General features: G+C 38.6%; 1 protein-coding gene across 9 annotated transcripts in view; it reads left to right on the forward strand.

The window, feature by feature from the left end:
• Window positions 1–19,013, forward strand: part of WWP1 (WW domain containing E3 ubiquitin protein ligase 1) — a 133,998-nt gene that overhangs the window by 58,847 nt on the left and 56,138 nt on the right. For 7 of the 9 annotated variants that reach the window (XM_060610839.3, XM_060610833.3, XM_060610835.3 and 4 more), the window contains 3 exons: window positions 769–906; window positions 999–1,065; window positions 6,122–6,306. In XM_060610839.3, coding sequence (XP_060466822.2) covers window positions 769–906; window positions 999–1,065; window positions 6,122–6,306 — 390 coding nt within the window. Of the gene's footprint in view, window positions 1–768; window positions 907–998; window positions 1,066–6,121; window positions 6,307–17,169; window positions 17,238–19,013 lie in introns of those variants that run through there. The other 2 variants (XM_078441486.2, XM_060610841.3) reach the window with 2 other exon arrangements.

A 19,013-nucleotide genomic window follows, 5' to 3' on the forward strand; every position in this document is an offset into this window, starting at 1 on the left:
TGGTTTCAAAAGCTGCAGAAAGCCAGTGACAATCAGACTGAAGAATTTGGATAATAAAGGGATCACTAAAAACTTAATATACTTCTCTGGGATAGCTGTTGAAGCAAAATGACCTCAAGCTTAAATAAGAACTAGATATCCTAATAACAGGAAGGAAATATTTGGTCTCCTATGAAAAAGAAAAAACTATTGTCATAGTACTTACTATTTATTGAGTACTCAACATGTGTCAAGCATAGTGCTAAGAACTTTCTGGGTGATTTTTGCATTTGGGCCTTATGATAATCCCTTCTAGTTTGATGCCTTCATTATCTCCGTTTTGTAATGACAGGAACTGAGGCTGTATATAGTTTGACTACTTAAAGTACAGCAGTAAGTTCCAGAGCTGGAATTAGTAACCAGACCACCTGACTCCCATGCAGAAATTATGCCTTAACCACAAACGTTGTGGGCTGAAGAGCAAGTTTAGGTAGTTGTGATTATTATCTGTGTTTATTTATATGTTCTCTGTGCTTTTTACTGTGCAAAGGAGCAATTAAAGATGATATTGAAAGCATGTGGTGAGGGGCAAAGAGTTTTTCAACTTGGTGTGATAGGGATTGAGTCTGGTGTAGTATAGAAAGATCTACTGATATAAGTGCAAACAGTTCTTTCCGCTTGTAGCTGTGAAGTACTGAGCTAGAGTAATTCTTGATAGGTAGTTTTGATTTCTAGCACATAATTTTGTATGTGGCAAAAGCTTTTAAATTAGAATTTTTTTTTTCCTAGTGGAAAGAGTGAAAGAACAATTAAAACTTTCTTTGGAAAATAAGAACGGCATAGTGCAAACTGGTGAATTAACAGTTGTGCTGGATGGATTGGCGATTGAGCAAGAAAATCTAACAAACTGCAACTCATCTCCAACCAGTAAGCCAACTTTATGTGTTTTTAAAGTTTGAAGTGGGAAAAAAAACCTGAAAGAAGTATATAAAAACCTGCTTTATTTCTTTCTTGTTTAGTAGAAATACAGCAAAATGGTGATGCCTTACATGAAAATGGAGACCCTTCAACAAGACCAACCTCCAGGTAGAATATTTTATTTTAGTATTTGTGGCAAGGTAATGTAACATTTCCCATATATGAAGTTTTACATTTTAACCTTAGAGTTTGCCATGGAATTTAAAAGCTTGTATCTGTACATATCATTTGTTTAAATTCTTTTAAAAGTAGTTTTTAAAGAGATAAACTACATTGAGATATAATACACATACCAAAAGGGTTACCTTCTATATATTGCAGTAGATTTGGGTATAACAATCACGACTATCTAATTTCAGAAATTCTCATCACTCAAAAAGAGACTGGGGGCACCTAGGTGTCTCAGTCAGTTAAGTGTCCCAACTCTCGATTTTGGCTCAGGTCATGATCTCACGGTTGGTGGGACAGAGACTGCCTTGGGTTCTGCACTGACAGCTCAGGGCCTGCTTGGGATTCTCTTGTCTTCTCTCTCTGCCCCTCCCCTGCTTGTGTGCACGTCCTTTCTCTCGCTCTCTTTCAGAATGAATAAACATTTAAAAAAGCGTGGTGGGGGGGCAGGGGTGGAAACCTGGGTGGCTCAGTCCGTTAAGGGTTAGACTCTTGGTTTCAGCTAAGGTCATGATCTCATGCTTGGTAGGTTCAAGCTCCACATTAGGCTCTGTGCTGAGCCTGCTTGGGATTCCCTCCCTCCCTTCCTTCCTCCTCCTCCTCCTCCTCCTCCTCCTCCTTCTCTCTCTCTCTCTCTGCCTCTCCCATGCATGTGTGCATTCTCTCTCTCTCACTCTCTCTCTCAAAAATAAATAAACATTAAAAGAGAGAGAGAGAGAGAGACTCTGTAGCCATGAGCAGTCTCTCCCCATTCCTCTCTCCCAGCTCCTGGCAGCCCTAACTTACTTTTTGTCCAGTGGCTTGGCCTGTTCTGGCCTTTTCTTAGAAATGGACATATATGTCACTTTCTATTACTGGCTGTTTTTACTTAGCATGAGATTCATTCATGTTGTAGCGTGTGTCATTAATTCATTCTTTTCTTTGTCACCTTCTATTACTGGCCGTTTTTACCTAGCATGAGATTCATTCGTGTTGTAGCATGTGTCAGTACATCATTCTTTTTTATTGGAAATGGCTTCTTAAAATCTGTATTTAGGCATATTATATCAGTAAATAGATAGGTGCAGATAATGTGGGAAAATTGGCATCTTTTTGCTATCTGAATTGGCAGCTTCCAGTAGATCACTAGAAGGTACATGCTCCACAGATTGTAGTCTTTCCTCAGAAATCATCCTGCCATCTCAGAAATTCCCTTTGCTTACAGTTTGATGACCATAAAAGCTTTCTCTTTGGAATAGTTTAAATTAGAATAAAAACATATAATAGACTGGTTATAATGAATCCTTCAAAATATAAAAATACATTGCCATAAAAGTGACTTGTTAATGTCTGAAAAATATGCTGGTATATGACAAAGTGTGACCTCTATTAATATATAAAATTACTAACATCATTACTCCTAAATTGTTATTAAATGATTCTCATAGAGCACAGATAAGTATATTTTCTGAATATGTATTTGGCTTAAATAAATCTATTTAGTTTCCATAGGAAAAAACTAAGAGCTAAAAGGGTACAACACTAGGTAGATTAAAATATTTTGTCTGTGTGTATCTAAAATATGTATCTGTTTTTATAATCTTTGTAATACAATCTTAGATGGGTAAAGAAGATTGAGTCATGACCAGTCTGAAAACTAATTTATTGCATAGTAAGACATTTTGAATGAAAGATTAGATCTATAGCACCAGGAGAACTTCACATGAATTCTTCTACTTAGACTCTTGGATCACTGATTTCTTCCTGAGTGGCTGGGGAGGGCTGTGCAATCAGAAGAATCACTTGGGAACTTCCTTTCCTTGTCCAAACTTCCTGAAGACATCTCATTCCAAATACACAGGTAACAAAGGAAAGGAGAGTTTCATTCATTCATTGATCATCAGATACTTATTGAGTGCCTGTTTGGTGCTCGACACTAGTCCAAGCACTAAGAATACTGGCCCTGTTCCTGTGAAATTTCATTCTGGTGGGATAAAGGTAAAGAGTAAGTAAGTGAAGAAATGAATTAGCTAATTGGAAATAGTATTAAGAACTGTGAAGTCATTGAAATAGGACAAGGTGACAGGAATGAAAGGGAGTCTGTTTTAAAGAGAGATGTTGGGGGAATTACCTCTGAAAAAGTGTCATTTGAGCTACAATTAAAAAGCCAAAAATGTACTATCCATGCAGAGTTCTGACAGGAGAGCATTATTCTAGGCAGAGGACATAGCAAGTGCAAAGACCGTGAGTTTATTTTTAGTTAATTCATGCTCTATAAATTCTTCCAACTCGAGAATATAATATTTATCCTTTTTTTTTGGATAATCCTATAGTCATTATAATATTACTGCTTGCGTATGATAATTTTTAATAAACAGGAAGGCTTTTTCATGTTCAGTAAAATTGATATATGGTATATATATCAAGGTAAGAAAGGAGGAACTTGGAGACAAAGATAGCTAGACACAATCTGATTGATATATTTTTAGAAACATTAGGCTGCTTTGTGGAGAGTAGATATTTGGAAAAACTCTCCTGTTTATTTACATGATATCACCCAACTTCCTATCCATTGCCAATAAGGTTTAAAATATTTGATTTTGTAGTTGTAGATTTATTTATTTATTTGCAGCTCATGTATTTGCTATAAATTCTTCTAACTGTGATATAATATTTAGCTTTTCTGATTATCATGTCCTCATTATTTTAGTACCTAGTACACTGTAATTTGTAATCAATATTTGAAGACCTTTTCAGCTTATTTTCCAGTGTTTAATAAAATTACAATAGGTTGGCAATCCCTATCAAAATAACACCAGCATTCTTCACAGAGCTGTAACAAATAATCCTAAAATTTGTGGAACCAGAAAAGACCCTGAATAGCGAAAGCAGTCTTGAAAGAGAAAACCAAAGCTGGAGGCATCACAATCCCGGACTTCAAGATGTATTACAAAGCTGTTATCATCAAGACAGTATGGTACTGGCACAAGAACAGACACTCAGATCAATGGAACAGAATAGAGAACCCACAGACTTATGGCCAACTAATCTTTGGCAAAGCAGGAAAGAATATCCAATGGAATAAAGACAGTCTCTTCAGCAAGTGGTGCTGGGAAAACTGGACAGCGACATGCAGAGAAATGAACCTGGACCACTTTCTTACACCATACACAAAAAAAACTCAGAATGGATGAAAGACCTAAACGTAAGACAGGAAGCCATCAAAATCCTCGACGAGAAAGCAGGCATAAACCTCTTTGACCTAGGCCGTAGCAACTTCTTACTCAACACATCTCCGGAGGCAAGGGAAACAAAAGCAAAAATGAACTATTGGGACCTCATCAAAATAAAAAGCTTCTGCACAGCAAAGGAAACAAATAGCAAAACTAAAAGGTAACCAACGGAATGGGAGAAGATGTTTGCAAACAACATACAAGATAAGGGGTTGGTAACCAAAATCTATAAAGAACTTAACAAACTCAACACCCAAAAAACAAATAATCCAGTGAAGAAATGGGCAAAAGACATGAATAGACACTTTTCCAAAGAAGACATCCAGATGGCCATCTGACACATGAAAAAATGCTCAATGTCACTCATCATCAGGGAAATATAAATAAAAACCGCCATGAGATACCACCTCACACCTGTCAGAATGGCTAACATTAACAACTCAGACAACAACCGATGTTGGCAAGGATGTGGAGAAAGAGGATCTCTTTTGCACTGCTGGTGGGAATGCAAACTGGTGCAGCCATTCTGGAAAACAGGATGGAGGTTCCTCAACAAATTAAAAATAGAACTACCCTATGACCCAGCAATTGCACTACTAGGTATTTATCCAAGGGATACAGGTGTGCTGTTTTGAAGGGGCACATGTACCCCAATGTTTATAGCAGCACTATCAACGATGGCCAAAGTATGGAAAGAGCCCATATGTCCATTGACAGACGAATGGATAAAGAAGATGTGGTCTATATGTATATACAATGTAGTATTACCCAGCAATCAAAAAGAATGAAATCTGGCCATTTGCAACTACGTGGATGGAACCTAGAGGGTATTATGCTAAGCAAAATTAATCAGTCCGAGAAAAACAAGTATCTTTTGACTTCACTCACATGAGGACTTTAAGATACAAAACGGATGACCATAAGGAAAGGGAAGCAAAAATAATATAAAAACAGGGAGGAGGACAAAACATGAGACTCTTAAATTTACAGAACAAACAGAGGGTTACTGGAGGGGTTGTGGGTGGGGGGGTGGGCTAAATGGGTAAGGGGCATTAAGGAATCTACTCCTGAAATCGTTGTTGCACTATATACTAACTAACTTGGAAGTAAGTTAAAAAATAAATTATTTAAAAAATTATAATGGTTGGAATTGATTTTTAAAAGTTCCTTGAGCTTTTTGAAAATGCTTTTTAGAAATGCTTTTTAAAGAGCACTTTAAAGATTATTCTTAGATTAAATATTTAAATACATATACACACACACATTTTGTTGTTGTTGTTACATTTATTTATTTTTGAGAGAGAAGCAGAGATAAAGGGGGACAGAGAATGAGAGGGGGAGGGTCAGAGAAAGAGAGAGATATCAGAATTCAAAGCAGGCGCCAGGCACAGAGCCTGACACGGGGCTCAAGCTCATGAACCATGAGATCATGACCTGAGCCAAAGTTGGATGCTTAACTGACTGAGCCACCCAGGAGCCCCTTAGACTTAAATATTTAAAAGGTACAACTTGATCATTACTTTGAGGGACTGAAATTATTTTGATTTAATATATTTATATATCTGAGTATATATATAGTTATCTGCTAGTGTGGATACACTTAGAACTGAAAGTAATTTAAACTTTAATGTAGTAAAAGCATGCTATATCTTGTGTTCATTACTCTTTCTACCTATCACTTTGCTTGAGTACTAAGAATTTGGTAAATCTTTCTTATGACAATTCTGATGGAAAGTCACTTAATTGCACTTATTGAAGTAAAGCATCTTTTCTTTTTTTTTAAGGTTGGTTGTTGAAGGTACCAGTGGAATAGATAATCATACACCTACAAGCACTCTAGTTCAAAACTCATGCTGTTCATATGTAGTTAATGGAGACAACACACCTTCATCTCCGTCTCAGGTTGCTGCCAGACCCAAAAATACACCAGCTCCAAAACCACTCACATCTGAGCCTGCCAATGACACTGGTAAGTATGGTGATTTATGACTCATTGTTTAAATGGAAACTAAATTAAACTTTATGCCTACACTTCTCTTACTGTACTATCTTTCTTAATCTTCAGTTCTGCGATAGGAATCTAAAGATCTAAATAACTGAAATCTTTCCTAATGTTTTGAATTTTTCTAGATTATTTAGGAGGATATTCCAAATATATATTTAGTTTAGAAATAACAATACATTTCATTGGGGATCCTGGGCAACTCAGTTAGTTAAGCATCTGAATTTGGCTCAGGTCATGATCTCGCGGTCCATGAGTTTGAGCCCCACATCGGGCTCTGTGATGACAGCTTGGAGCCTGGAGCCTATTTCAGATTCTGTGTCTCCCTCTCTCTATGCCCCTTTCCCCACTCACTGTCTGTCTGTCTGTCTGTCTGTCTCTCTCTCTCTCAAAAATAAGTAAACATTAAAAAAATTAAAAAAAAATAACAATACATTTCACTAAGCATGTACTTATAGATTCTTAGGCTTTATGCCACATGCAAAAAAAGTTCATTATATAATATTTCTAAAAGAACTTTTGTGAGTTTATTAATTTGTTAGTAATAAGTGGTTTCTCTTGGGGGTGGAGAGAGGAAGGGAGTGGGGGGCAGAGACAGAGGGAGAGAGGGAGAGAGGGAGGGAGGGAGAGAGGGAGAGAGAGAGACAGAATGAGAAAGGGAGAATGAATCCCAAGTAGGCTCCACACTGTGAGCGCAGACCCTGATGCAGGGCTCAAGCTCATGAACCATGAGATCATGACCTGAGCCAAAATCAAGAATCAGACACCTAACTGACTGAGCAACCCAGGTGCCCCAATAAATGGTTTCTTTAACCTGTCTTCAGTACACAAATAATTTATTTCTTTGTATTACAAGTTGTTAGAAAAATGTAGTTTGAGCTGAGAGAGCTCTCAAAGTTCTAGATTTTTCAGGAGTATTATTCCATTACAGAAGGAATGCCTATGGAAGATTTTTTTCTATAATCCTGTATTCCAATGGACTCAGCTGTAAAAATTCATAAGTAATTTTCTTGTTTCATCTTTATATATTCTTTTAGATGAATCTCTTCAAACTCAAACATCTTAAGGTTGATTATGTTTGGGAGCTAGAGTTGTAATACTGGTCTTTTATTTCCAGAGTCTATATTTTTTCCTGTGTTTTGTGTATCTATGGGAAAGTATTCAAAAGTAGAAAAAAGTAAAGAATCAATTCAGGAATTGAATGAAAATACATGGGATTATAGATAAGACAACTGTATATTTATACCCAGGATTGGAGGGAGACTTACTCTGCTCTATCTTGAGAGTTTTTATAAACGTAGGAATTGACCTCTGAATGTTTTTGTTTTTTGTTTTTTTTTAATTTTTGTCTATTTTTGAAAGAGAGAGAGAAAGAGAGAGAGAGACAGACAGTGTGAGCACTGGAGGGGCAGAGAGAGAATTGAAGTAGGCTCCAGGCTCCGAGCTGTCAGCACAGCACCCGATGCAGGGTCCAAACTCACAAACTATGAGATAGGACCTGTGCTGAAGTCAGACACTTGCTGATTGAGCCACCCAGGTGCCCCTCTGAATTTTTTTGTTTAATATAATTTCTTGTCAAATTGGTTTCCATACAACACCCAGTGCTCATCCCAACAAGTGCCCTCCTCCTTGCCATCACCCGCTTTCCCCTCTCCCCTACCCCCCATCTATCCTTAGTTTGTTCTCCGTCCTTAAGAGTCTCTTATGGTTTGCCTCCCTCCTCTCTGTTACTTTTTCTCCCCCCCCCCCTTCCTCTCCCCCATGGTCTTCTGTTAAGTTTCTCAAGATCCACATGAGTGAAAACATATGGTATCTGTCTTTCTCTGACTGACCTATTTCACTTAGCATAAATCTTCCAATTCCATACATGTTGCTGCAAATGGCCAGATTTCATTCTGTCTCATTGCCAAGTAGTATACCATTGTATATATAAACCACATCTTCTTTATCCAATCGTCAGTTGATGGACATTTAGGCTCTTTCCATAATTTGGCTATTGTTGAGAGTGCTGCTATAAACATTGGGGTACAAGTGCCCTTATGCATCAGCACTCCTGTATCCCTTGGGTAAATTCCTAGCAGTGTTATTGCTGGGTCTTAGGGTAGATCTATTTTTAATTTTTTGAGGAACCTCCACAGTTTTCCAGAGTGGCTGCACCATTTTGCATTCCCACCAGCAGTGCAAAAGGGTTCCCGTTTCTCCACATCCTTGCCAGCATCTATAGTCTCCTGATTTGTTCATTTTAGCCACTCTGACTGGCATGAGGTGATATCTGAGTGTGGTTTTGATTTGTATTTCCCTAATGAGGAGTGACGTTGAGCATCTTTTCATGTGCCTGTTGGTCATCTGGATGTCTTCTTTAGAGAAGTGTCTATTCATGTCTTCTGCCCATTTCTTCACTGGATTATTTGTTTTTCGGGTGTGGAGTTTGGTGAGTTCTTTGTAGATTTTGGATACTAGCCCTTTGTCCAGTATGTCATTTGCAAATATCTTTTCCCATTCCGTTGGTTGCCTTTTAGTTTTGTTCATTGTTTCCTTTGCAGTGCAGAAGCTTTTTATCTTGAGGAGGTCCCAGTACTTCATTTTTGCTTTTAATTCCCTTGCCTTTGGAGATGTGTCAAGTAAGAAATTGCTGCGGCTGAGATTAAAGAGGTTTTTTTTCTGCTTTCTCCTCTAGGGTTTTGATGATTTCCTATCTCACATTCAGGTCCTTCATCCATTTTGAGCTTATTTTTGTGTATGGTATAAGAAAGTGGTCTAGTTTCATTCTTCTGCATGTTGCTGTCCAGTTCTCCCAGCACCATTTGTTAAAGAGACTGTCTTTTTTCCACTGGATACTCTTTCCTGCTTTGTCAAAGGTTAGTTGGCCATACATTTGTGGGTCCAGTTCTGCGGTCTCTATTCTATTTCATTGGTCTATGTGTCTGTTTCTGTGCCAGTACCATATTGTCCTGATGATTACAGCTTTGTAGTAGAGGCTAAAGTCTGGGATTGTCATGCCTCCCACTTTGGTTTTCTTCTTCAATATTACTTTGGCTATTCGGGGTCTTTTATGGTTCCATACAAATTTTAGGATTATTTGTTCTAGCTTTGAGAAGAATGCTGGTGCAATTTTGATTGGGATTGTGTTGAATGTGTAGATTGCTTTGGTAGTATTGACATTTTAACAATATTCTTCCAATCCATGAGCATGGAATGTTTTTCCATTTCTTTGTATCTTCTTCAGTTTCCTTCATAAGCTTTCTATAGTTTTCAGCATACAGATCTTTTACATGTTTGGTTAGGTTTATTCCTAGGTATTTTATGGTTCTGTTGCAATTGAGAATGGTATCAGTTTATTTGTCTTTCTGTTGCTTCATTATTGGTGTATAAAAATGCAACCGATTTTTGTACATTAATTTTGTACCCTGCAACTTGCTGAATTTATGTATCTGTTCTGTCAGACTTTTGGTGGAATCTGTCAGGTTTTCCATGTAGGGTATCATGTCATCTGCAAAAAGTGAAAGTTTGACTTCATCTTTGCCAGTTTTGATGCCTTTTATTTCATTTTGTTGTCTGATTGCTGACACTAGGACTTCCAATACTATGTTAAACAGCAGTGGTGAGAGTGGACATCCCTGTCGTGTTCTTGCTCTCAGGGGGAAAGCTCTCAGTTTTTCCCCATGATATTAGCTGTGGGCTTTTCCTAAATGGCTTCTATGATGTTTAAGCATGCTCCTTCTATCCTGACTTTCTTGAGGGTTTTCATTAAGAAAGGGTGCTGCATTTTGTCAAATGCTTTTTCTGCATCTATTGACAGGACCAGACCATATGGTTCTTATTGTTTATTTTATTAACGTGATGTATCACATTGATTTGTAAATATTGAACCAGCCCTACAGCCCAAGAATGAATCCCACTTGATCATGGTGAATAATACTTTTTATATGCTGTTGAATTCAATTCGCTAGTATCTTGTTGAGATTTTTTTGCATCCATATTCATCAGGGATATTGGCCTGTAGTTCTCTTTTTTTGCTAGGTCTCTGTCTGATTTTGGAATCAAACTAACGCTGGCTTCATAGAATGAGTCTGGAAGTTTTCCTTACCTTGTATTTTTTTTGGAACAGCTTGAGAAGGATAGGTATTAACTCTGCTTTAAATGTCTGGTAGAATTCGCCAGGGAAGCCATGTGGTCCAGGACTCTTATTTGTTGGGAGATTTTTGATAACTGATTCAATTTCTTCTCTAGTTAGGGTCTGTTAGTTTTGGTAGTGTGTGGGTGGTAGGAATTTGTCCATTTCTTCCATGTTGTCCAGTGTGTTGGCATATAATTTTTCATAATATTACCTGATAATTGCTGGTATTTATGAGGGATTGGTTGTAATAATTCCATTTTCATTTGTGATTTTATCTATTTGGGTCCTCTCTCTTTTCTTTTGAGAAGCATTACTAGACATTTATCAATTTTGTTTATTTTTTCAAAAAACCAACTCTTGGTTTCATTGATCTGCTCTACTGTTTTTTTAGATTCTATATTGTTTATTTCTGCTCTGATCTTTATTATTTCTCTTCTTCTGCTGGGTTTGGGGTATCTTGCTGTTCTGCTTCTATTTCCTTTAGGTGTACTGTTAGATTTTGTATTTGGGATTTTTCTTGTTTCTTGAGATAGGCCTGGATTGCAGTGTATTTTCCTCTTAGGATTGCCTTTGCTGCATCCTAGAGGGTTTGGATTGTTGTTTTTTCATTTTCATTTGTTTCCATGTATTTTAATTTCTTCTCTAATTGCCTCGTTGACCTGTTCATTCTTTTGTAAGATGTTCTTTAACTTCCATGCTTTTGGAGGTTTTCCAGACTTTTTCATGTGGTTGTTCTCAAGTTTCATAGCATTGTGATCTAAAAGTGTGCATGGTATGATCTCAATTCTTTTATATTTATTGAGGGCTGTTTTGTGATCCAGTATATGATTTATCTTGGACAATGTTCCATGTGCACTTGAGAAGAAAGTATGTTCTTCTGCTTTGGGATGTAGAGTTCTAATTATGTGTGTCAGGTCCATCTGGTCCAACGTATCTTTCAGGATCTTTGTTTCTTTACTGGTTCTGTGTCTAGATGATCTGTCCATTGTTGTAAGTGGAGTATTAAGGTCCCCTGCAATTACCACATTCTTATCAATAAGATGCTTATGTTTGTGATTAATTGTTTTAAATATATGGGTGCTTCGAATTCGGTGCATAGACATTTATAATTGTTAGCTCTTCCTGATGAATAGACTATTATATAATGCCCTTCTTCATCTCTTGTTACAGCCTTTTATTTAAAGTCTAGTTTGTCTCATATAAGTATGGCTACTCCAGCTTTCTTTTGACTTCAGTAGCATGATAGATAGTTCTCCATCCCCTCACTTTCAATCTGAAAGTGTCCTCAGGTCTAAAATGAGTCTCTTGTAGACAGCAAATAGATGGGTCTTGTTTTTTTAATCCATTCTGATACTTTATGTGTTTCGATTGGAGCTTTTAGTACATTTACATTAATGTTATTATTGAAAGGTGTGGGTTTAGAGTCATTGTGTTATCTGTAGGTTTCATGCGTGTAGTGATGTCTCTGGTACTTTGTGGTCCTTGCAACATTTCACTCACAGAATCCCCCTTAGGATCTGTTGTAGTGCTGGTTTAGTGTGATGAATTCCTTCAGCTTTTGTTTGGGAAAACTTTTATCTCTCCTTCTATTCTGAATGACAGGCTTGCTGCATACTTTTCCTGTTCATCACATTGAAGATTTCCTGCCATTCCTTTCTGGCCTGCCAAGTTTCAGTAGATATGTCTGCTACTACCCTTATGCTTCTACCTTTGTATGTTAAGGCCCATTTATTCCTAGCTGCTTTCTGAATTCTCTCTTTATGCTTGTATTTTGCCAGTTTCACTATGATATGTCATGCAGATCAATTCAAGTTACATCTGAAGGGAGTTCTCTGTGCCTCTTGGATTTCAGTGTCTGTTTCCTTCCCCGGATTGGGGAAGTTCTCAGCTATGATTTGTTCAAGTACACCTTCAGCCCCTTTCTGTCTCTCTTCTTCATCTGGAATTCCTATGATACGTATATTGTTCCATTTGATTGCATCACTTAGTTCTCTAGTTTTCACCTCTTGATCCTGTATTTTTTTCTCTCTTTTTCTCAGCTTCCTCTTTTTCCATAATTTTATCTTCTAATTCACTTATTCTCCTCTCTGCCTTTTCAATCCGCACTGTGACTGCCTCCATTTTATTTACACTTCATTTATAGCATTTTTTAATTCATCATGACTATTTTTTAGTTCCTTGATCTCTGCAGTACTAGATTCTCTGCTGTCTTCTATGCCTTTTTCAAGCCCAGCAATTAATCTTATGACTATTATTTTAAGTTATTGTTCAGTTATATTGCTTATATCTGTTTTGATTAATTCTTTGGTTGTCACTTCTTCCTGGAATTTCTTTTGAGGGGAATTCTTTCATTTCATCATTTTGGCTAGTTTTCTGTTCCTTATGAATTTTAAAAGCTCGTTATGCGCTTGGCACCTGCGAGCACTGCTATATTAAAGGGGGGGTCACACACTGTCCAGGGCCTGGCCCTTCAGGAAGTGTTTTTTTGGAGAGTGTTACTTGCTCTCTGTTGTTGTGACTTTGGTTATTTTATTTCTCTACTGCTAGTGATGTTTTGGACCCTCTACGAGGTGTGCTTTGATTTGTTCCTTGAAGTAGTCCTGTAAAGGAAAACAAACAGGAAACAAAGACACATAAACACACATACAGATAAAACAAACAGACAAAAAAAACCCACACACAAACAAACATACAAACAAAAACAATCCAAAAGCAAAAAAACAGAATCACCAGCTACAAGTAAAGAACAAGGTAGAGGCAGTGCTGATGGAGGAGCACATGCAAAGAGAGAAATGACAGGGGTGGGGACAAAGAGAAAATAAACATTGACCGGGCAGAGAGACTAAATGACTTAATCCAGAGAGAGAGAAAGGAAAATAAAGAAGGAGGTCGCGGGGGTGGGGGGACAAAGATAAAGTTACCCAGGCAGAGAAAGTATATGGCTTGATTATTCCAGAGAGAAAGGAAAGTACAGAAGGAGATGTAGAACATGTATCAAGGGAATGCATTAAATATGTCTGCTTCAACAAACCAACAACCAGAGCAACCAGCCTAGAGGAGGGAAGAGATAGGAAGGGAGAATATATCTAAATAAGAATTGTCCTGGAATTAAAGAATTGTCCTGGAATTAATCCAGGCTATGCAGCATCACTGGTCTGGATTATGGAGCCCTCTGGTTGCACAGCATGTATCTGGCTCCAGCAGATAAGCTGTTACCTGCACGGAGGGGCGTGGTTTGGTGTAGGCTGGTCTCACCTCCACTATCTGTCCCATCCCGGACTGATCCCTGAGGTCCTGCCTTGGCGGTGATGGTGGGAGGGAATGGTAATCCCCCAGTCTCTTCCCCGTGACCCAGTGGACTCCATTCCAGTTGTCCTCACTGTGCCACAGGCACAGACTGGGCGGTCCTTCTCGCTCCCCCAACTCCCCTGGCCCAGTGCTTGGCTAGGGTTCAAAGACCCGCTCCAGGTGCTCTGGCACTGAGGAAGTGCCTCTCTGTGCAGCTTGATATGTGGTCCTGCCTGGCTTTGCCTGTGCTGCCGGACTTCAGGGAGGACTGCCTTTTCCTGCTGTGGACTGCGCTGCTGACCTCGCTGAGGTGCATGGGGGTGGTATACGCAGGCAGCAGACAGGCTTTATTCTCTCCCAGCACACTCCAGGGAGGGGGCCGGTTTCTCCTTCTGCAGACTGCACCCTCAACCTAGCCACTGAGCCCCAGGGGGTGGAGGACGCAGGCAGGCTTTGTTCTGTCACACAGCCCTCCAGGGAGGGGTCCACTTTCTCCTGTGGACTGTGCCCCTGATCTACCACCGAACCCGGGGCTGGCTCCCCTCCTCCCCAGGTGCGTGAACAGGGAGATGGCCCCAGTCTGAAGAAAGCCCCACAGTTAGAGATAGGATCCCTCTCAGTCCCAGTCCTGGGACAAGAGACTGTATCTCTTGTCCAGATACAGTCAGTCCTACACTTCCCCAGCCATGCTTTCTCTTCTCTTCGTCTCTCAACAGAAGGGGATCTCTCCCCTCCGTGCCTACTCTGTGGGTTTTATTTCCCCCTGTTCACAATCACCCACCTGTCCTTTCTCAAGTTTCTTCCTGGTAGATTTCAGCCTCTTTTCCTCCCGGACTCTTGAGGTTTAAAGTCCTTTGGCTTCAGCACTTCTTTGTTTGAGAGATGCGGGAAGTATGGATCCCCCTACTTCTCTACCATGTTGGCCCATGAATCTGAATGGGTTTTTAAATTTTAATTTATTAATGCCTTTTTTTTTTTTTAAGATGGACTTAAAGATCCTGAGTGGTCACAATAAGTAGAACTCTTTGGTCATTAATTTAAGGTGGCTGGAAAATGAAGAGAAGAGAAATACATATAACAAGAGTGACATTAGTGAGGCAAATGCATTTATTTTCTGATTTCTGATCTGCTTTGTAGTAGGAACATTTGTCTCAGAGTTATTAGCAAAGCAGAAAAGGAAACATCACCTTACTTTATTTGGAACTGTGTCTAAATTAAGAACAGACCAGTTAAAACAGCTACTGTTTCTGATATTCTATCTTTTATGGATTGTATGAAAAAACCGCATAGTGTGAGCAACATCCTCAATAATTCTAGGAGAGTAAATGTAATAGTGAGTTTCAGAGAACTGTGACTTATGTTATCTATCCTAAATTAAATATTACGATTTTTAAAAATAGTCTGAGTACCTATAGAAAGGACCAATAATTTATTTTTTTAAGGTTTGTTTATTTATTTATTTTGAGAGAGAGAGAGAGAATGACCAGGGAAGGGCAGAAAGAGAGGGGGACAGAGGATGTGAAGCAGATTCCATTCCGATAGTGGAGAGCGTGATGCGTGGCCCAAACACAAAAACCACGAGATCGTGACCTGAGCTGAAGTTGGATGCTTAACTGACTGAACCACCCAGGCACCTCAGTAATTTATTTTTTAAAAATGTAAACACATAGAGGTACTTGGGAGGCTCAGTTGGCCTGACATGACTCTTGATTTCCCCTCTCCCTGGCTTGTGTGTGCTCACTCTCTCTTAAAAAAAAAAAAAAAAAAAAAAAATTCAAAAAATACATATCAACACATAGAAAAGTGGTTTATCTGAACCAGAGTTTTTCACAATGAAGCTTAAATCTAGTGCTTTTTGGTCATGAATTTTTAAGTTATTAAGTAATTATCCATACCAAAAAATTTCAAGGAAAACCTAATTCATAAATTTGCATTATATTTTAATTTTTTTTTAACATTTATTTTTGAGAGAGAGACAGAGCACAAGCAGTGGATTGGCAGAGAGTGAGGGTGACAGAATCCAAAGCAGGCTCCAGGCTCCAGGCTCCAAGCTGCCAACACAGAGCCTGACGTGGGGCTTGAACTCACAAGCTGTGAGATGGTGACCTGAGCCGAAGTCAGATGCTCAACTGAGCCACCTGGGTGCCCCAAAATTTGCATTTTAAACAATATAACTTCCTTAACAACACTCCAAAGAAGTTGTGAAAAATAAAAATAACACTGTTATATAACAGGATTGATTTGTTATATGGGATTATCATTACATTCAGAATGTAGTTCCAGTTCCATCATTTCTGAAACTAATTAGATAAAAGGCCAATTATTTGTAAAGTTCAGTCCTGATTCATGAAAAGAATAAGAAGGATGAATGATCATTTCAGAAAGGCTTATACCGCCATTCTATCTCATTCTTGTCATCATCCTCCATTTAAAATCTATGGAATTTGGTGAGTTAACTCTTCTTCCTAAAATATTTAGCTGTTTGAGTAGATTGGTGAAAGTGTCCATTGACCACTGGTTAGTTGCATGTTTTAATGTTTGGGTATATTCAGATGCTGGTACAAAAGGGAGGAAGACTTACGGAGGCTTTTCAGAAATCTCAGAATCTCTTACACTCCATGGTTTCTCGGGTTCTCTATAGACTCTTCCATTGAGAACAAGTACACTTCCCATGTTTTTTTTGTTTTTTGCCTTTTTGATATTTATTTTAGAGAGAGAGCATGAGCAGGGGAAGGGCAGAGAGAGAGAGAGGGAGACAGAGGATACAAAGTGGGCTCTGTGCTGGCAGCAGAGAGCCCGATGCAGGGCTCGAACTCACTGTGAGATCACGACCTGAGGCAAAGTTGGATGCTTAAATAACTGAGCCACCTAGATGCCCCACTTCCCACGTTCTTATTTATCCTTGCCCAAAATTTCAAGGTGAATATAAAACATATGAGGAACTAGAATTGAAGGCTCCATTGTAAGTAATTCCCATAACATTCACAGTAGCTATTAGGAAACCTAGGATAATCATAATAGCTAACATTTGTGCTATATATGTTGTAAACACTGTATATCTATTTACTGATTGAACTTTCATCATAACTAATTGAAATAAATACCAATATCTTTCCCTTTTTCCCAAGAGGAACGGAAACACAGATCACAGCTAGGGAGTAGAAAAGCTGTAATTGACATCCAGTTATATCTCTCTGAGCTCTCTCTGCCTTCTGCTTCTCTGTTCACTTTGATGTGTGTGGTTTTTATAGTGTCTCAAAGGTATACTGTTCAGCTTTTATACTTTGATAGACTTCAAATAATATTTCATCATCCAACTTAGCGATTGTGTTTTCACCTCCTCTGATAATTGTTGGCGACATCTGACAAAACAATCTGTCATCATTCTATTGGCCAGTTTGAAAAGGCTTCCAGAACCTATTCTGTTGGTAGTAACCACTCTGCCAGTGCCTTTAGTGTGATCTGTCATCCCTTGGTAGGAGGATGAATTCAGGTACTTTTCAAGGATTGGGATAATCTTTAAGGCCTTAGTACAAAAATGGTATTCCTTTTTCTAATCATGGACTTTTAAAATCAGTTTTCATGTTACAGAGGGGATACGGATGGGAGTGTGCATATTCTGTATATAACACATTACATGTTTTTAGTCCCTTACCTACAATTCAGAATCCTAAAATCTTTAAAACCAAAGGTTTTTTGGTGAACTCCTTTGATGTCAAAGTGACTACAACTGACTTAAATGTATTCATAGTTTATCATGCTTAGTGTATCTCTACATTTTGCCACAGAAATAGTATTGTGTTTAATTACAATGTGTAGCCCTCAAATCTGCTCAGTTATTAGTGTAATATACAGTACACATGCCATATTACTTTCCTAAATTTCGAAAACTAATGGATTCTGGAACATACTTGACCCCAAGGATTTCAGACAAGGGATTATAGCCCTGTGCTAAGGAGTTTAAGACAAATGATTTCATTTCACCAGAGACAGTATCAATACAAGAAGGCTTTTTGGTGGGAATTTTTTTTCTCCCTCCCTTTAGATCAGGAGGCTCCATTTGAAGGGCACCTGGGTAGCTCAGTTGGTTGAGCATCCAATTTTTGATTTCGACTCAGGTCATGATTCCAGGGTTGTGGGATCAAGCCCCTGGTCGGGCTCTGCACTGAGCATGCTGCCTGCTTAAGATATTCAACCTCTCTCTCTCTCTCTCTCTCTCTCTCTCTCTCTCTCTCCCTCCCTCCCTCCCTCCCTCCCTCCCTCCCTCTCTCCACCTCTCCCTCCAATATGCATTCTCTCTAAAATTAAAAAAAAAGCTCCTTTGATAAGTTTAGTTGCTATAAATATTGATAGTTTTTTAAAGCTAAAATGGGAGGCAATCCTGGCATCTAATAGGACTAAGTTCAAATCCAGCTCTACTGTTTAATGTGTTAACTGTGTGATCTTAGACAAACTTAATATTCTTAAAATCTAGCTCCTCCATTTATAAAAAGAGGATAATCCTCAGTTAACCACCTGATAGGATTGTTTCAAAGGTTAAATGAGATAATAAAAAACATCTACCATATTCCTTGGACAGTGATAGATATTTAAGAACAATACTATTTTCTTCTCCACTTCCCACTATCTGTAACTTCCAGTGTGAAATGACTTTTTCTAACACATAATTTTTCTTTTATTAATAGATCAGAGCTCTGTATGGTTTCAGGCAGAACTGATTTCACAAGTTTATTAGACTTTTGTTTATAGCTTTTTATTTTGAAATAATAGAAAGTTGCCAAGAAATGTATAGGGAGCTCTCCCTGTGTGAACATACAGTGTGTAACTGCAGTACAATATAAAAATCAGGAAATTGGCGTTGACAAAATCTCCACTTTGCCTATTGTACCTGCACTGTGTGTGCATTCTGTGCGGTTTTATCATGTATTACTTCATGTAGCTGCTACTGTGATCAAGATACAGAACTATCCCATCATCAAAGCCTCCCTCGAACACTACCCCCTTTATAGCCACCCACTTAGAAGTGTGAATTGACTTTAAAGAAACTTAAGATGCATATACACCAGTAGTTCTTCGTGTCACACCTTTTAATTTTATTTATTTACTTTGAAAGAGAGAGAGAGCAGGCTGGGGGAGGGGCAGAGAGGAGAGAGAGAATCCCAAGCAGGCTTTGCTGCCAGCGCAGAGCCTGACGTGGGGCTCAAACTCAAGAACTGTGAGATCCTGAATGACCAGAGCCGAAATCCAAAGTTGGATGCTTAACCGACTG

Source organism: Panthera onca, chromosome F2, assembly GCF_046562875.1.
Source record: "Panthera onca isolate mPanOnc1 chromosome F2, mPanOnc1 haplotype 2, whole genome shotgun sequence".
Classification (NCBI taxonomy): domain Eukaryota; kingdom Metazoa; phylum Chordata; class Mammalia; order Carnivora; family Felidae; genus Panthera; species Panthera onca.